Below are 17,265 nucleotides of genomic sequence, written 5' to 3'. Positions count from 1 at the left end.
AGTTAATCCAATAATATTCAAATCTCAATATTTACGATAATTTTAATTATCTATTAAATCTTTATTTGAAACTTTGATTTTGTTTGTGCATGTATAACCATGTGCATACACCTAGTAATAACTAACAAGAAATGAATCGATAAAAGCATAATGGAGGTCTCTATATTAAGAGTTGTATTGTATTTTATTCTTTCAACTCAAAAAATGAGCAAATTAGTCCCTATATATTAGATGAAATAGTAAATTAGTTCTTGTGTTAAAAATTTCTTCCATTTCTACTGTTTAAAACTATGCCTTGTACAAATGGATGAAAATTTTAACTTGCTTTTTGATTTAACATACAAAAACTAATTTACCTATTTTTTGAGTAGAGAAGACAAAATATAACCAAACTCTTAGTACATAGGTCGCTATTATTAACAGAATTTTATATTGTTTTCCTTTTAGCAGTATTTATTTATTTATTGGATGGTTAGAATCTTCTTTCATTAAGGTCCATCCAAATAGTTTAATATCTCTATTAGTAAGTTTCCAATAAAATTATATTAGGTTTCCCAGTTGCTTATTAAAGTCCAAATCTGATCTGTGCCATGAATAATTGCACTCATGACGTGAGTAGATTACCCATTAAATTAGTGAAATGAGATTGTCACATTTCAAACCCTTATTAATTAAAATCATAAACAGAGGCGATTATGGAAATTTGCTATTTAGACCTTCTAAATTTTAAAAAAAATTTAACCCTTAAAATTATAAAGATTTAATTTAATACTTTAAAAATTATAAAAATATAGACTATAAGAAATTAAAATTCCATTCGCCCCTAAAAAATTATTTTGACTTCGCCTCTGATCATAAACATGATTACAAAAATATAATACCATAAATATGAGTAAAAAATTCATAAAAGTCCTTTATTAGGAGTTATATTATATTTTGCCCCTTTTTCTAAAAAATATGTAAATCAGTCTTTATACTTTAGATCAAAAAGTAAACTGGTCATTTCCATTAAAAATTTCATTCATTTTTACAGTTAAAAGTTGACATAGCTACCAATAGAAATGGATGAAATTTTTAACAAAATGACTAATTTATTTTTTGATCGAACGTATAAAAATTAATTTACTTTTTTTTAAATAAATAAAACAAAATATAATTCAACTCTTAATACATACACTATAATACTTTTATCCAAAATTTTCACATTTGAAACCCTCATACATGGCAGTTGTTAAACCTTCCCTTTCCACATTAATTGGCTTGCAACTTCGAAACCCTTCTATTAATTAAATTTTAACAATCACTTAATCCGTAATAATTTTTTTGTATATTCAACTATGATAAATTACAAAATAACCACTCTTTTTTTTTTACAAAGTGTTTAATATTTATATATTAATTTCTTTAATCTAACCTATAGTAATTAATTTGACTATTCTTTAAAAAAATAAGATAAAATAAAATCTAACTCTTAATACATGAGCCTCATGATATTTTTAGATCAAATTTAAATTATTAATATATGTGAAATATATATCATCTTTATCTACAATTATTGAAAGTAATTTGTATTCCATACTAATATTATCAATTCATTAAAAAAATAACACAAAATCAACGAATAGCTGGATCTTATCCAGGATGGAAAGATGAGAGGCAGGCTAAGTTGCTAAAATACATGTGGGATCATACATGTGGGTTCATATTCTCATTTCTCAGTGTAAAAGCTGAATTCCAGTAAAGGGATTTATAGTTCATGTAGTTTCAATTCAACGGCTTTGTTTAAAGTTGATAAAACCCATCAAATTAAACCTTGCAGTTTCTTTGATTTGGAGATTTCTATGGTTTTTCTCTGATCTTTTTTTAGCTTAAAGATGGCTATGGCAGCTTATGTGAAACTGATTCTAGGTTCAGTTGCCTTTTCAATCTTCTGGGTATTAGCAGTTTTCCCCACTGTTCCATTATTACCTATTGGAAGAGCTGCCGGGTCTTTATTAGGAGGTATTTTAATGGTCATTTTTCAAATCTTAACCGTCGATCAAGCATATCAAGCCATTGATCTTTCAATCCTTGTTCTTCTCTTTGGAACAATGGTGGTAAGTGGATACCTCGAAAGAGCCGATGCGTTTAAGTATTTGGGTAAGTTATTAACATGGAAAAGCAAAGGTGCAAAGGATTTGATTTGTAGGATCTGTTTAATTTCAGCTATTTCAAGTGCTTTGTTCACTAATGATACATCTTGTATGGTATTAACTGAGTTTGTATTGAAAATTGCAAGGCAAAATAATCTCCCACCACAGCCATTTTTGCTTGCACTTGCTTCAAGTGCTAATATTGGATCCACTGCAACACCTATTGGTAACCCTCAAAATTTAGTGATAGCTACTCAAAGTGGGGTTTCTTTTGGTGAATTCTTAATTGGGATTCTCCCTGCTACTGTGTTGGGACTTGTATGTAATGCTTTGTTGCTCATTTTCATGTATGGTGACTTGTTATCTGTTAAGAAAGGTCAACAAGATTCAACTGTAGCATTTAATGGTGATGGTGTTGATCACCAATTTTCACCAGCTACAATGTCACATGTGGAAACCACAAATGTGGACTCAGTTCATCATCATGAAAGTCTTAGAAACCGAGTTAACTCGAAGCAAGCAATGGGCGCGGCCGAGGTTCCTTGGTCTTTAAATGGTGCTTATTGGGACCATAGGAACCAAAAACTATGGAAATCATGTGTTTATATTGTTGTTGTTGGAATGTTGGTGTCTTTGCTTATGGGCTTTAATATGTCAGGGACTGCCATTACTGCAGCCCTTGCTTTAATGATTCTTGATTTCAAAGATGCTGTCCCATGCTTGGAGAAGGTAAAGAAAACAACAGTATTGAGGTAAAAGTACCATGAAGGTCCTATACTAGAAGTTAAATTGTATTTTAACTCATTTACTTGCAAATCTTTGTATATTAGATAAAAATGTAAACTAATCTTTCCTGTTATTCATTTCTACTATTTCTTGCTAAAAATTCCATCAATTTCTACTCTTAAAAACTGTTAATGTGTAGAAACTAATTTGCCCATTTTTAAGTAGAGGGGGCAAAATACAATCTAACTCTTGATACAATAACCTCCATGGTACTTTTACTCAATATTGACACTTATTATTGTTCTTTGTGTTAATTGCTTGTTTGGGGTTTTAATTTCTTCGTTTTTTGTAAACAGGTATCCTACTCTCTTCTAATATTCTTCTGTGGGATGTTTGTGACAGTCCAAGGGTTTAATAAAACTGGAATCCCTAGTGCTTTATGGGAATTAATGGAACCTTATGCAAAGATTGATGAAATCAGTGGAATAGCAGTTCTTGCACTTGTTATTCTTGTACTGTCAAATTTGGTCTCAAATGTGCCTACTGGTATGTTGATTTTTTCTCTTTTATGTGCTCGGCCTTCTTTTAGGTAAAAGTATTATAGAGGCTTTTGTACTAGGAATTTATTGCATTTTGGCCCCTCTACTTAAAAAATGGGAGAAATTATTCCTTATTTATTAGACCAAAAAGCAAATTTGTCATTTCTGTTACAATTTTTATCTATTTGTATTATTAAAAACCAGTATGCCTAACGAAATAACTAGACAGTGAAACATGACATGCCACGCTGACACAATGATCAGTTTTTAATGGTAAAAATGAATGAAATTTTTAACAAAAAAACCAATTTTCTCTTTGATCTAATAATATACATGGACTAATTTGCTTATTTTTTTAGTAAAGGGAACAAACATGATTCTTTTACCCCTTATTTAATGTGAGTTTTTGAGCATTAGAAATGTATCATATTTGGAACATATGGGAACTCTTTACTCATTAGCCTTTCAAGGATTTGTCTTTTGGTTCAAACCAAGGATCACTAACTCAAGCTACCTAGTCCAATCGGTGCTTGTGTTGTCAGTCATCGGCTCGAACTAAGAAAGGCATACTTGCGGGTGACAAACCCTTCAAGGAGCTCAAAGAACACAATATGATGTGATGAACTTTTTGTTTGTTTCGAATCATTATTTGAAGCATGTTTCTCCTGTGTCAGTTCTGTTGCTTGGGGCAAGAATGGCGGCATCCGCAGCATTGATATCAACAGCCTACGAGAAGAAAGCATGGCTGATTTTGGCTTGGGTGAGCACAGTGGCTGGGAACCTGTCGTTGTTGGGATCGGCAGCCAACTTGATAGTGTGTGAACAAGCTAGCCGTGTTCCGGATCTGGGTTACACTCTAACCTTTTGGAACCATCTCAAATTTGGAGTCCCCTCCACCCTTTTAGTCACTGCCATTGGCTTGTTGCTCTTAAAATCATAGTACACAGCATTTAAAATTTGATCATTGAATTTGTTAAATATCACCTTACTAGGAGTGTTGTATGTATCAATTGAACTAAGTCCAAGTTTGGATATTACTATTCTTTATTTATATATATTTGTCATTGATATTCATGTCAAATGAACCTATCTCAATTTCATAAGAGTTAGAATTGACAACATAATAGCTTGAAGAAACAATTGATCAATTGATGTCCAAAACCCCTAAAAAAATGTACAAAATCCATTGTTGCCTCCCATAGTGGCGATTGCTCCCAGATGAAGTAAATCTCCATCATTTGCTCAAAATAAAGACATATATTACTTGGACTCGGGTGTAAGTTGGAGAAATGAAAAGTTAGAGCAACTGACTACCTTTTGGATAACTTGAAGCTGGTTTAGAAGGAACTACAACTGGACCATCTATGGTAGAGTTAGGGACTACAGGGACAGCATCAGGCACCATCTCCTAGTCTTTCATCATCACCGGATACGGTTCAAATGAGAGAATGGCTCACGGTTCACTTTCGGAGCAGTTTTAGCCACTTCTGGGACCCCAAAAACATTCCAGAATCTTAGTGTCTCATCCCCTGCAGCTGATGCCACGGTGCACCCATCAGGGCTTTGAGCCATGTAAAGTACTCTAGACGTGTGGCCAGTTAGCTCTGCCATCTTCACCATCGATGGATATTTCCAAAGAGTTAATTGGTTCTGAGTAAATCCATGAGAACTCAATAGCTCCCTCTCATTCTTGCTCCACAGCAATGAGCAAACCTGAGAGCCGGTGTCAACTGAATTCAAGCATGCACCAGTGTGTGTGTTCCAAAACTTGATGGTTCGATCTCCGCCACCTCCACCTGTGGCCAGCAAATTGCTCTGGAAAGGGCACCAGGCAAGGGCTTTGACAGCTGAGGTATGCTCCTCCAACCTGTGAAGCCATTGAGTTGGCGAATTTGAAGATGCCATGGACCTATCCCATATGTGAACAACATTATCATTGCCTCCACTGGCTAGTTGTTGCCCGGAAGCCGACCATTTCAGCCCACAAACCTCTTGCTGATGTCCCCTGTAAGTTTCGACAACATGGGATCTAATTCTCACATCGTTGTTAACAATCTGACCATCCATTCCTCCTGTCGTGAGGATGTGATTGTTCCATGCCATTGAACCCACTCTTGATCTATGACATTCTCTCAGAGTACGCAGCTGCAGCAACAAACAGAAAGATTAGTATCAGAGTAAACGTTGGAAGAACAAAAAGGACAGGCTGCAAATAAGTCTACAAAACCTGTCGGTTGGAAGCTGAATCCCATAGTTGTACTTCAGAATTGTTTAAGCCGATGGCAATATGCCGACCATCAGGAGCCCAACTCACACTTGTTACTGGTCCATTTTCATCATCAACAGTGACAAGTTCTGAAGTAGAACTATCTGAAGCATCCCACAGATACACAGTGTTTCCGAGTGCTATAGCTAGTACATTGCTGCTGCCCCAATCCAATAAGTTCAGGTAAAAATCGTCAACGAGATCAGGAGCGTCCAATGTTCTCTCAGAGCTCTGAAGAATTGAAAATCGCATCATATTAGAGTCGGTTGAACCAGAATTTTCTGAACTAACCAAAATATCCATATAGTGCTCTACTTACCTGGGGAATGTGTCTTCTCGGCTTTGCGGATTTGGTCGGATGAACTGAAGTGGTTGAGTGCTCGGAAGGGAAGAGTTCGACAGGTGCCGGTGGCTTGTTCTTGAAAGCCAAGATTCGGGTACGGTTCATGTTCAAAGTCTCAGCCAGCTGCTTCCTGTAGGCCTCCCTGGCAGGTGAACACACTGTTTGGTTCTCTTTTATCTTCCTTCCATCGGTCAGCATGTAATGTGCATAATCAAAGTCCATTGCTGAACGGTTTGGTATGAATCTATCCATCTAAACAATAACAATAAAAGCACATTCAATTTCAATGTCTTTACAAACTCTAATTTATCAATTAATTCAAAGCTGTTCTTTTGTGATGAATCAAAAACAAAGAAACTCCAGATTTGCAATCATTAAAATTTAATAAAATAAGAAGAAATATTTACATTTTCTTTAGAATTCTTTCTGAAGAGAAGCTGTTCTTGAAGTGGGCATCTAGATTGACCCTTCAAGTTTGAAAAAGAATTCAAAGATCCTGCATCCATAATATCAAAGTATCCAAATATATATATAATAAAAGAGAAAGAAAAAAGCAATAAAACTATTTAAGATCCTGCAAAAAATAGTTAAGCAAAATCCAATATATATAATAATAACCCAGAACCTGCAAAATTCAATCTCAAAATTTCAAAGAAAAAACAATAAACAAAAACAAAATCAAATGGAAAATGTTATAGACAGAGAAAAAAAAGATTAAAGAGATGCGATGCGAGAGGAGATGGAGACGTTGGGGCGAGAATTAATTGAAGATTAATGGAGGAATCGATGGAGTTTATATAGTGAACGCCGATAATAAGCAGACGTCTTTGTATTTCGAGTACTTTTCTAATCTAGGTTTTCTTATGGAAGGCGCAACGGCTATTTCTTGAAATATTTAGGGTTTATTTTGGAAGGGAAACGGCTATTTTTTATCTTTTAAACAGGTTATTTTTTTTTCTCAAATATAGTTTTTTTAAAATTTTGTTGTTTTTTAAAATATTATGTTTTTTTTCCTGGAATTTAGACCTCGACATCTTTAGAATATAATGAGTTGACACTATGTTAACTTCGATATCAACTAATGTTGATATTGGTCTTTTTTTTTCAAAAATTCTTATAGAAATTTTGTACTTGCACTGATACAATTTTGACTTGGATAGATTAGCCTTGACATCTTTGGGGCCGAAGTTAAAAATGAAAGTTTATAGGAAAATCATTACTAAAAATACAAATAAGATAACTCGTCTAAAATATAAGTGATAGGAGTTTACGAAAGGATGTGTTCAGTTTGTTGAAATCACATTAAATTATAATGTTATCGAGGTCATGGTATATAGACACTAATAAATTAACAATTTCTTAATCAATATATATGCAGAGGTTGAAGATGTTGACTATGAATACGAAATTTATGATTGTCTACTTATAGTAAGGCTTCCAAATTTATAATATCAAGTGTCTACTCATAGTAAGGCTTCCAAATTTATAATATCAAGTGGAGATTTTCAAATTTTAATATTTTTCTATTCAAGAGTTGGTGATAACTAAAATGTAAAAGATGATGCCTTTAATTGAACTGAACCAATCTTATAGCCTACTACACCAATGGTAATAGACATTTAAAGGTTAGAATGATGTAATATTGTAATTCAAAGGTCAGTTTAGCATTATTTCTAATAAACACTTTTGGGACAAAAAATATTTTTAAGATAAAAACATTGCAAAACAAGATACTTTTGAGTTTTTCAAAAATGCTTTTGGGACAAAAAAAAAATTTACAAAGACACTTTATTAACTAAAAACAAAAGCAAAAATTTTTAATTTTTACTTAAAAATGATTTTTGACCCAAAAGTACTTTTGAGAAATAATGTTAAACTAAGTCGAATCTCACTTTTCCGGACCCCAACATTTTGGCGATGACTTCAAAGAAATGGAAGGATTTGAAGCCAAAGTCGAAGTTGGTGTTAAAGTGGACAAAGCTCCGAAATTCCTACAGATCAAGCACCATCTTTCATGCAAATTGAGGGCATAACTTTTGAAAATATGACCATCCATTCAATATACAATTGCAAACTCCGCCTGGGCCAAATATTTCCATTAAAAGATGCTATAGTTAGAGCCATCAAAGGGATTAAATCTACACACCAACGTACGAGGTGTTGTTCCAATAGGGTCGGAAGCGTGTAAATTATTGTACTAAAAAATCACACAAAGTTCAATTCCCAGGGAAGAGAGGTGGATCACAAGGATCTCTTAAATACCAAGTATTTCCTTAGTCAGAATATTCCTTCTAACGTAATTTAATAGCACAATTAAATACTACTATTATACCCTCAAATATTGAAAGAAAAATAGGACAAAAAGAACACAAGAGTTTTAACGAGGTTCGGTAAATTATACCTACGTCCTCGGGCTACTAAAACCAGATGATAACTTTACTATCTCCAAAATATTACAAACAAATAGAATTCCTTAAGAATTCTCAAATGGGAGAAGAGAGAAAACTAAGAGAGAAAGATTGGTTTGGATGAATTGAAATGAGAAATGAGAAGGCCTATTTATAGTTGAGGTTCAAGGACCAAACAATAAATAGCCCATTATCTCAAGGACAAAAAAAAATTATCCCTTGCCACTTTTCCAAAGTTGGTGGTTGTCATTATTGATTGTCTCCCATTAATGTTAATGGCAACCATTATTAATTGTCTTCCATTAATGTTAACAATCTCCACCTTGAAGATTTGATTAGGATAATCACATCTTCACACACTTCCTTCAACTCCCCAAATTCGATAAAGCTATCTTTTGTAGTGCCTACAAATGCGCTCTCGAGCGCCATACACCTGAAGGTGCTCAAATTCTCAGGATGTTAATCAAGTTCAAACAATGATTAAACTTGATTGTTGTTACCACCTTGGTCATCATATCTGTGGGATTATCTGCTGTCGGAATCTTCTGAAGTAGAATTTTTCCTTTTTCAAAGACTTCCCGCACAAAGTGATATCTTACGTCGATATGCTTGGTTCTTGAATGATAGACTTGATTTTTCGCTAAATGAATAGCGCTCTGACTGTCACAATATAAACTTATGTGACTTTGAACAACTCCTAAGTCTTTCAACAATCCATTAAGCCAAATAGCCTCCTTAACAGCTTCTGTAACTGCCATATATTCTGCCTCTGTAGTAGACACAGCTACTGTAGACTGTAAGGTAGACTTCCAACTCACTGGGGCTTTCGCAAGAGTAAACAGATACCCCGTAGTTGAACGACGTTTATCTAAATCACCAGCAAAGTCGGAATCCCTTCACTCCAGAAGTGATTCCCATAAAGAGAGCTTTCTTTGCCCTCGGATCTAACTTTGACTCCTTCACATGGTAATATGCAGTGGTTCCAAACACATGTAAGGAATCATAATCTGTAGCCGGTTTTCCAGACCATACCTCCATAGGAGTTTTTCTTTCTAATGCAGATGATGGCAAACGATTAACAAGATGGCCAGCGTATGTCACAGCCTCAGCCCAAAATTGCTTGCCCAACCCAGCATTGGACAACATACATCGAACTTTCTCCAGCAATGTTTGATTCATACGCTCTGCCAATCCATTCTGCTGTGGTGTATCCCTAACTGTGAAGTGTCGAACAATACCATACTCTTGGCACACATCGAAGAACGGATCACTTTTATATTCCCCTCCATTGTCCGTCCTAAACCGCTTGATTTTCTTGCCAGTCTGGTTTTCGATCATAGTTTTCCATTTAAGAAAAACTCTAAGCACTTCATCCTTAGTTCTCATGGTATACACCCAAACTCTTCTGGAAAAGTCATCAACAAAAGTAACAAAGTAGTGTTTTCCTCCCAATGAAGGTGTCTTGGAAGGCCCCCACACATCCGAGTGAACATATTCCAAAATACCTTTTGTATTATGGATAGCAGTACCGAATTTCACTCTCTTTTGCTTTCCCAGAACACAATGCTCGCAAAATTTTAATTTGCAAGCCTTTGCACCTTTCAACAATCCTTGCTTTGCCAGAATTTGCAAGGATTTTTCGCTGGCATGTCCCAACTTCATATGCCACAACTGTATTGAGTCCAATTCTTTGTTGCCAGAAGCTGCAGCGACTGCTCCAATAACTGTACTACCTTGGTAGTAATACAAGTTATTTTTCTTGATGCCCTTCAATATCACAAGTGCGCCAGATGTCACTTTCAAAACCCCATCTCTCATAGTAACAACTGAACCATTGGATTCCAGGGCTCCCAATGAGAAGAGATTTTTCTTCAAACTGGGCACGTACCGAACATCAGTCAGAACTCTGGTTGATCCATCTTTTTTCTTTAATTGGATTGAACCTATCCCAACAGTTTTACAGGCATTGTCATTGCCCATATAAATAACTCCTCCATTTAGTTCTACTAAATCAGAGAACCACTCCCAGTTAGGGGACATATGATAGGTACAACCCGAATCCAATATCCACTCATCTGAATGGAACGACGATGATGATGCAACCAGTGATAGTTCAGAGTCACTGGTATCATGCTTTGCAACACAAGCATCTACAGCAGCTTTTCCCTTATTCTTCAGCTTTGGACAATTTTTCTTCCAGTGGCCTTTCTCATGACAAAAAGCACATTCATCTTTCCCGAGTCTGGACTTTGACTTTGATCTCCCCTTTTGAGTTTTCTTCTGAGTGTATGAACGACCTCGGACTACTAAAGCTTCTGTATCTCTGATTGAGTTTTTCTGTTTGTCCTTCTTTCTCTGTTCATAACTGTATAAGGCCGCACAGACTTCGCTCAGAGATATATCACTCCTGCCATGAAGTAGAGTAGTTTCTAGGAACTCAAACTCCTCAGGAAGTGACCCCAACAGCATCAAAGCCAAATCTTCATCTTTGAATGTCTCATCCATATTCAGCAAATCAGTGACTAACTGATTAAATTTGGTGATGTGATCATTCATTGTGGTACTTGGGACGTATGTGAAGCGAAACAGTCTTTTCTTCAAGTGGAGCTTATTTTGACTGTTTTTCTTCAAAAAATTTTCTTCAAGTGCCACCCACAACTTATTTGCAGAAGTCTCCTTTGAAAAAGCATACCTCTGCTCTCGAGAATGGCATGATCGAATTGTGCCACATGCCAACCGATTGATCGCCTTCCAATCTTTCTCCTGTACATCATCTGGTTTCTCTTCATCAATGGCAATGTCTAGACCCTGCTGAAAAAGGGCATCTAGAACCTCACTTTGCCACATACCAAAATGGCCCGTGCCATCAAAGATCTCCACGGCCAATCTTGAATTTGCAATTGTCGGTCTTGTCCACATGGACGATGTTGAAGCTCCTACACCGACCGTTTTCTCCACAATCTTTCAATATACCTAAGGAAATCTTTTCTGATGTGGAAGATCAGTTCAAACTGCAACCACAGAGCATACTACGATTAACCTTCGGCTCTTGATACCACTTGTTGTTCCAATAGGGTCGGAAGCGTGTAAATTATTGTACTAAAAAATCACACAAAGTTCAATTCCCAGGGAAGAGAGGTGGATCACATGGATCTCTTAAATACCAAGTCTTTCCTTAGACAGAATATCTCTTCTATAGTAATTTAATAGCACAATTAAATACTACTATTATACCCTCAAATATTGAAAGAAAAATAGGACAAGAAAGAACACAAGAGATTTAACGAGGTTCGGTAAATTATACCTACGTCCTCGGGCACTAACACCAAATGATAACTTTACTATCTCCAAAGTATTACAAACAAATAAAATTCCTTAAGAATTCTCAAATGGGAGAAGAGAGAAAACTAAGAGAGAAAGATTGGTTGGGATGAATTGAAATGAGAAATGAGAAGGCCTATTTATAGTTGAGGTTTAAGGACCAAACAATAAATAGCCCATTATCTCAAGGACCAAAAAAAATTATCCCATGCCACTTTTTCAAAGTCAACTTTAGGGTGCTAAACGTGCACCACTTTGTATTGTTTGCCATTAATGTTGTCTCCCATTAATGTTAACACCTAGAACCTAAATACTTAAGTCCTAGGGCAATTATACCAAAGCCACATTAGCAAAAACTCAAAGTTTAAATCTGTAAAACACTGTTACATTTCGATCACATAACATCAAAAGGATGAATATACAACCAAAAAGGATCCCAGTAACTTGATGTGGCCTAATGCCTCAGACTTCTAATTATCTAGCCTTGTCATTGAGATTTGGCCCCTGTAATAGACCTTTCTAACAATTAGATACTTGGAAGATATAAAAAAAAATCACAATTATGAAGTCAAAGTTTAAATCAGTCAAACATCTTAACTCATAAGCTAATGGCAGGCTGGCATGTTCCGGTAAGCCGAAAAAAGTTTGATACATTTCGATAACAGAACATCAAAAAGGAATATACAAACAAAAGGCTCCGATTAACCTGACATCGGCCTAATGGTCGTATCGCATAAAGAAATGGTTCGGACTTCTATTTGTTTTAGCCTAGTCATTGAGATTTGGGATCACAATTCTATTTGTCTAGCCTTGTCATTGAGATTTGGCATGGTTCCTTCCCATAATTCAGCTAGATCCTTCCTTAACCATGAGATAAAAAATATAGGTCCCAGCGTTGAAGGTACCTGTGTAAAATTACAGGATTGAGGATATAATGCCATAGAAGAACCCGGGAAAAACAATTAAATATTATTACCCGTTGAATGTAAACCGCATTGGATATTGATAAAGTAGTTTGATAAGAGTGATAACAAAGTACCAGGTAAAGAAGAGCAGGTTGAGGTGAGTGAGTCAAAATGCTAGCTGCGAGGGCGGTCACCAATCCGATAGCATACCCAGGAAGAGCATACCATATATACTTGTTCCCCTTCAAGGAATGCAAATCTAAAAGATTTACAGTGTCCCTACTATTTCGATGATCAAAACAAATGACTAATGCTAGAAGCATGGCGGGAATGGCCTACATGAACATAAAATGAAATTAATCAGAACCTTTAATGATAAGGAAAAAGACGGAAACTAACCGGCAAAATAGTGTAGAACTGGCAAACAGTGCTAGAATGTTATTCTCAATATGTCACATGCATAAGTTGGGAGTGCTTGTCGTTACAAAACCATGAATTGCAAATTGTTTATGGTTGGTCCACAAGTACACAGCACTGGTATTCCTTGTGCAAGTATCATCTGCACACTAAGATTTGATTGAGAGGACATGTTTGTTCATCTAATGGCAATCATGCCGGGAAAAGGGGCAGTAAGTAATAACAACAAACTTTTCAAAGCTCGAAACTAGACCTCACAATATCAGACATGATACAGGAAAAAAAGAACTACAAAAAACTTATAAAACATGACATGAATGCATGAACATGGCAAAATCTATATAACCACAAATTATTAACATGTCAAAATTTATATAAATAAAAACATTTTAAACATGAATATAACACAAGAAAATACATGAACACGAATACTCGAATTACCAGGTTTACTTGAAATGCACCTTAAAATAGATACTAATAAATGTTTGCCCAGTAACAAAGAACAACACAGACATGCAAATATGCAAGGCACCGCATGATATGTGACATGGGAAAATAAAGAGAATAATGAATTGAATACATTAACTCTAAACAAAAAAAAGTCTCACTGTAGGGAATTTAATAGTATTGCACCAGTAAAGTTGCCCGTAATTACTGCTGAAGCAGCATAGCAGACAGATATCTGAATTATTCTACATATTCATTCATGAAAAATTGGGCTCAAAATAATGAGATGCAATGATGACGGCTAATTTCATCAAGTAAGACACCTTCAAAAGGTAACAAAAACTACTTTGAAGATACAGAAGATAATGCTTTCATACCATATCACCTAGACCGAGTATCATGAAGTCTGCTGTATTCCCAGCAGGGGATGCACCACCCCACAAATTCCTTGGAAATACAATCTTTACAGGCAACTCAAGCTTTTTTGTTATAAATTGCAAGCCAGGAAGACTCAAACTATTAGCAACTGTGTGAACCGGGTTTGATGCTTGCTTTGTTGCCACTGATACCATGACATTAGCGCCGAAAAATCTTTCAGAGAAGAAAACCCAGAATATGTCATACACAAACAAACATACAAGAAGCATCGCACATATTTTAATGTTCGGAAGGTGGACATGACTCACAAATGCAACACAGAGAGAGATCCCTAACAAATTGTTCAAAATCCAATGACCTGAAACAAGCCAAGTGGCAACTATAAAGATGCATGCCAACAACAATAACCCTTGTATTCTTGTAAATGACTTCGAACAGCATTGAGACAGAAATGGGTCAGCCAAACCGAATTGCGATTTCAAGTAAGCAACATGAGGAGATAGCCAGAAGAAAAGGGATGAAACAGAAGCGATAGCCGTGAATGCAGTCAAGAGTTGTGAGACAGACGAGAAAAGGTAAAACATCAATAGCAAGCTGCAGGAGCTCATTACCGGGATCATTGGAGCTTGGGACCTATCTAAAGTAATTGATGCCTCCAACAAGTCACGGTTCCGCTCCATTTCTTTCCCATGATTCAGAGCACGAAATGCAGATCCAAATGTTACAGCCATCGCCGTAACTATAAGAGTCATGGGAGCAGGTTCAAGTAAATATAAAAGCTTCCATAAAGATTCCATAACTAATCATGTATGCTCTTTAAGCACATAAACCAAATACAACACACGATGAGCTCAAAGTTGCACAACCTCCCTAAACACTATAAGCAGAGAAATCCATGCAACCTGCAAAACAATGCCAATTCAATAACTATTAAAACACTTAAAAACAGATCGGTAGCTAAATCAAATAAAATTGATGCAGCCCTAGCCACTACTAATATATCATGTTTTACAGGTAAAAGAATAACAATTTAAGATAAAATGGAAAAAAAAATCAATTTCACTGCAGAAGCCATACTTTCAAAATAAAAAAACGAACAAAGGTCATCTATAAAATTGCAACCTTAGCATCCCATTCCCCATTCTGTTTAATCCTTTTTGAGGCAACATTCATTCCTCTGATTTTGCATATAAAATCTCAAAAGCCAAACAGAGACATGAAGGAAAATATGCTCCAAACAACCACCTAAAATCCAAAAAATTTAACTGCATACACGTCTTAAAGATGTAAAACTAAAAAAACTTAATTACAATTCAAACAAATTTTCTTTAATCACACGAAGCCCCAGATCCACATTAGACCTAATTCAATTGCTTAGCTTAGCTGCATTCAACTACGACTACCATTCTCGTCGAGAAACAATTAAACTTACATTTTCGTTTCTGTTTTACGTCGATGTATATAAAATCACCTCAGAAACTTAAATTCCATACAAATCAACATGCAGAAAGTTTAAGATGAAACGCACTGATAATTACTCAAGATATGTGCAGACAATCTAAGGCTTACAAATTTTTATGAAAAGAAAATAATAAATAAAATAAATTCTTACATATAAGCATATTCTAACCCCCAAAAAAATGTACAACAAAAATTTGATCTTCGACGATGAGTAAAAGGACAAGGGAAAGAAACATAAATTAGGATTAAGAAAAATAATGTGGTAAGATTATGGAGAAGATATTTTCGTTAAAGACTAACCTTGGACTTGGTTTATTCACTTCGACAGATTTTTTTTTTTTAATTTTCTTTTGTCTTCATGAATTGAGCTTGGGTGGCAAGTGTTTTTACTTTTTTAATTTAAGATGATTTTTTACAAAGCAAGATTTAGTTGTTGATTTTTTTTAATTTGTTTCTTGAATTTTTCTGGATTTAATTAGTTTTGGAATTTCACAGTTTTTTTTCAATTTAATCATTGAATATATATTCTATATTTGTTCAATGATGAAGTATTATATGATTGTACCATATCATTTATTTTTAGAATTGGAAAATTTTAAATTTTTTAAATTAAAAAATTTAGATGTTGCCGTGAAAGGTCATCATACCTTCACGGAATCTAAATTCTAAGATCAAATTAAAAAAATTATCAAATTCTGAAATCATTGTAGATAAAAAAATTTTAAAAATCTAAGTTAAAAAATTTACCAAATTTAAATACTAAAGATATTTAATTTTTTTATATATTTTTTTAGTTTAATTTCACATAACAAATATTCCACGTAATGAATACTACCCTTAGTCAAACAATATAAATCTTAAACCATACAAATAAAGATAGCTATGGTTATATCTAAAAAAAATACATACTAACCAGTAGTCAAGGGTTTGATCATCGACCTGGGTATGGAGTAGTTTTAAAATTCGTGGCAACATCTATCTCTTAATGGGCTTATAAAATGCGAAAAACTAGTTACTGGGTTCGCTTCAATAGATACCTTGATAAATAAAAAATCATGTAAAATTTTAAAATTCACCGTTAAACATTAAAAAAAATGCTTATTTTGTAAAAATTCTAAATCAGAGTGAAAAACTAACTCTTGTTGAAATATCTATACTATAATAAATTTATTAACCGAGTTGGTATATAAAATTATATATTAAATTAAAATTCATGTATAATTTTAAAATTTATCTTTAAATATTAAAAATGTATCATTTTATGAAAATTCTAAATTGACATGAGAAACCTTTTCTTGAAATATCTATACTATTAATAGAACTCATGATTGAGTTGGTATAAAATTACATATTAAATTAAAATTAATATATAACTTTAAAACTTGTCCTTAAATATTAAAAAAATGTATTATTTTGTAAAAGTTGAAAATCAAAGTGAGAAACTAATTCCTATCAAAATATCTACTATTAATAAAAATCCTGAGTTGGTGTCACAGGTTAATTGAGTATCAACTCTATTATTAATAAAATTCTTATCTTAATTGGTGTCACGAGTTAACAATATCTATATTATTAATAAAAATTCTAAGTTGGTGCCACGGACAGTTCAAAAATGTTTAATATACCATTTCATTAAATGATTATTATTTTGATGGTTTTTTTTAATTTGTTTCATACTTTTATATAGTTTTAAAATAAAATAATTAAAAAATAACATTTTAAGGAATTGAACTCGTATTTGATGGATTTATAAACAAATATTTTACCATTATATCAATAATATTTTTAATAAACTTAAAAAAATTAACTTTTAACCTCTCAACAAAATTGGAGTGTATGATGACTAATTATATGTTTATTATATGTTATTCTTAAACATAGATCTGTATTTTAAATTTATGATTTTCATAAGCATACTTAAT

At 34.1% G+C, this 17,265-nt stretch overlaps 3 protein-coding genes across 6 annotated transcripts; 1 reads left to right on the top strand and 2 right to left on the bottom strand.

The window, feature by feature from the left end:
- Window positions 1–1,576: 1,576 nt before the first annotated feature.
- On the top strand, window positions 1,577–4,478 carry LOC107904610 (silicon efflux transporter LSI2). Its single transcript, XM_016831038.2, has 3 exons — window positions 1,577–2,861; window positions 3,215–3,404; window positions 4,072–4,478. Exons 1-3 carry the CDS (start codon window positions 1,875–1,877, stop codon window positions 4,335–4,337), a joined length of 1,443 nt encoding a protein of 480 aa, XP_016686527.2. The 5' UTR covers window positions 1,577–1,874; the 3' UTR covers window positions 4,338–4,478.
- On the bottom strand, window positions 4,468–6,967 carry LOC107904612 (cell division cycle 20.2, cofactor of APC complex). 2 transcript variants are annotated; one of them, XR_005920905.1, is made up of 5 exons: window positions 6,414–6,902; window positions 5,983–6,258; window positions 5,625–5,894; window positions 4,712–5,542; window positions 4,468–4,635 (listed from the first exon to the last, which is right to left on the bottom strand). XR_005920905.1 is itself a non-coding variant. In XM_016831039.2 (4 exons), exons 1-4 carry the CDS (start codon window positions 6,510–6,512, stop codon window positions 4,820–4,822), a joined length of 1,368 nt encoding a protein of 455 aa, XP_016686528.1. In that variant the 5' UTR covers window positions 6,513–6,967; the 3' UTR covers window positions 4,468–4,819. The 2 variants fall into 2 exon arrangements, 1 of the variants encoding a protein (XP_016686528.1); XM_016831039.2 differs by having other exon boundaries at window positions 4,468–5,542; window positions 6,414–6,967.
- A 5,312-nt stretch (window positions 6,968–12,279) lies between these two features.
- On the bottom strand, window positions 12,280–15,767 carry LOC107904613 (signal peptide peptidase-like 1). 3 transcript variants are annotated; one of them, XM_016831041.2, is made up of 4 exons: window positions 15,644–15,767; window positions 13,882–14,784; window positions 12,775–12,975; window positions 12,280–12,640 (listed from the first exon to the last, which is right to left on the bottom strand). In XM_016831041.2, exons 2-4 carry the CDS (start codon window positions 14,677–14,679, stop codon window positions 12,524–12,526), a joined length of 1,116 nt encoding a protein of 371 aa, XP_016686530.2. In that variant the 5' UTR covers window positions 14,680–14,784; window positions 15,644–15,767; the 3' UTR covers window positions 12,280–12,523. The 3 variants fall into 3 exon arrangements, with proteins under 3 accessions (XP_016686530.2, XP_016686529.2, XP_016686531.2); XM_016831040.2 differs by lacking the exon at window positions 15,644–15,767 and adding an exon at window positions 15,495–15,631; XM_016831042.2 differs by lacking the exon at window positions 15,644–15,767 and adding an exon at window positions 15,315–15,593.
- Window positions 15,768–17,265: the final 1,498 nt, after the last annotated feature.

Source organism: Gossypium hirsutum, chromosome D11 (genome assembly GCF_007990345.1).
Source record: "Gossypium hirsutum isolate 1008001.06 chromosome D11, Gossypium_hirsutum_v2.1, whole genome shotgun sequence".
Classification (NCBI taxonomy): Eukaryota; Viridiplantae; Streptophyta; class Magnoliopsida; order Malvales; family Malvaceae; genus Gossypium; species Gossypium hirsutum.
Note: the sequence above shows the minus strand (reverse complement) of the source record. Positions and strands in the feature narration are given on the sequence as shown.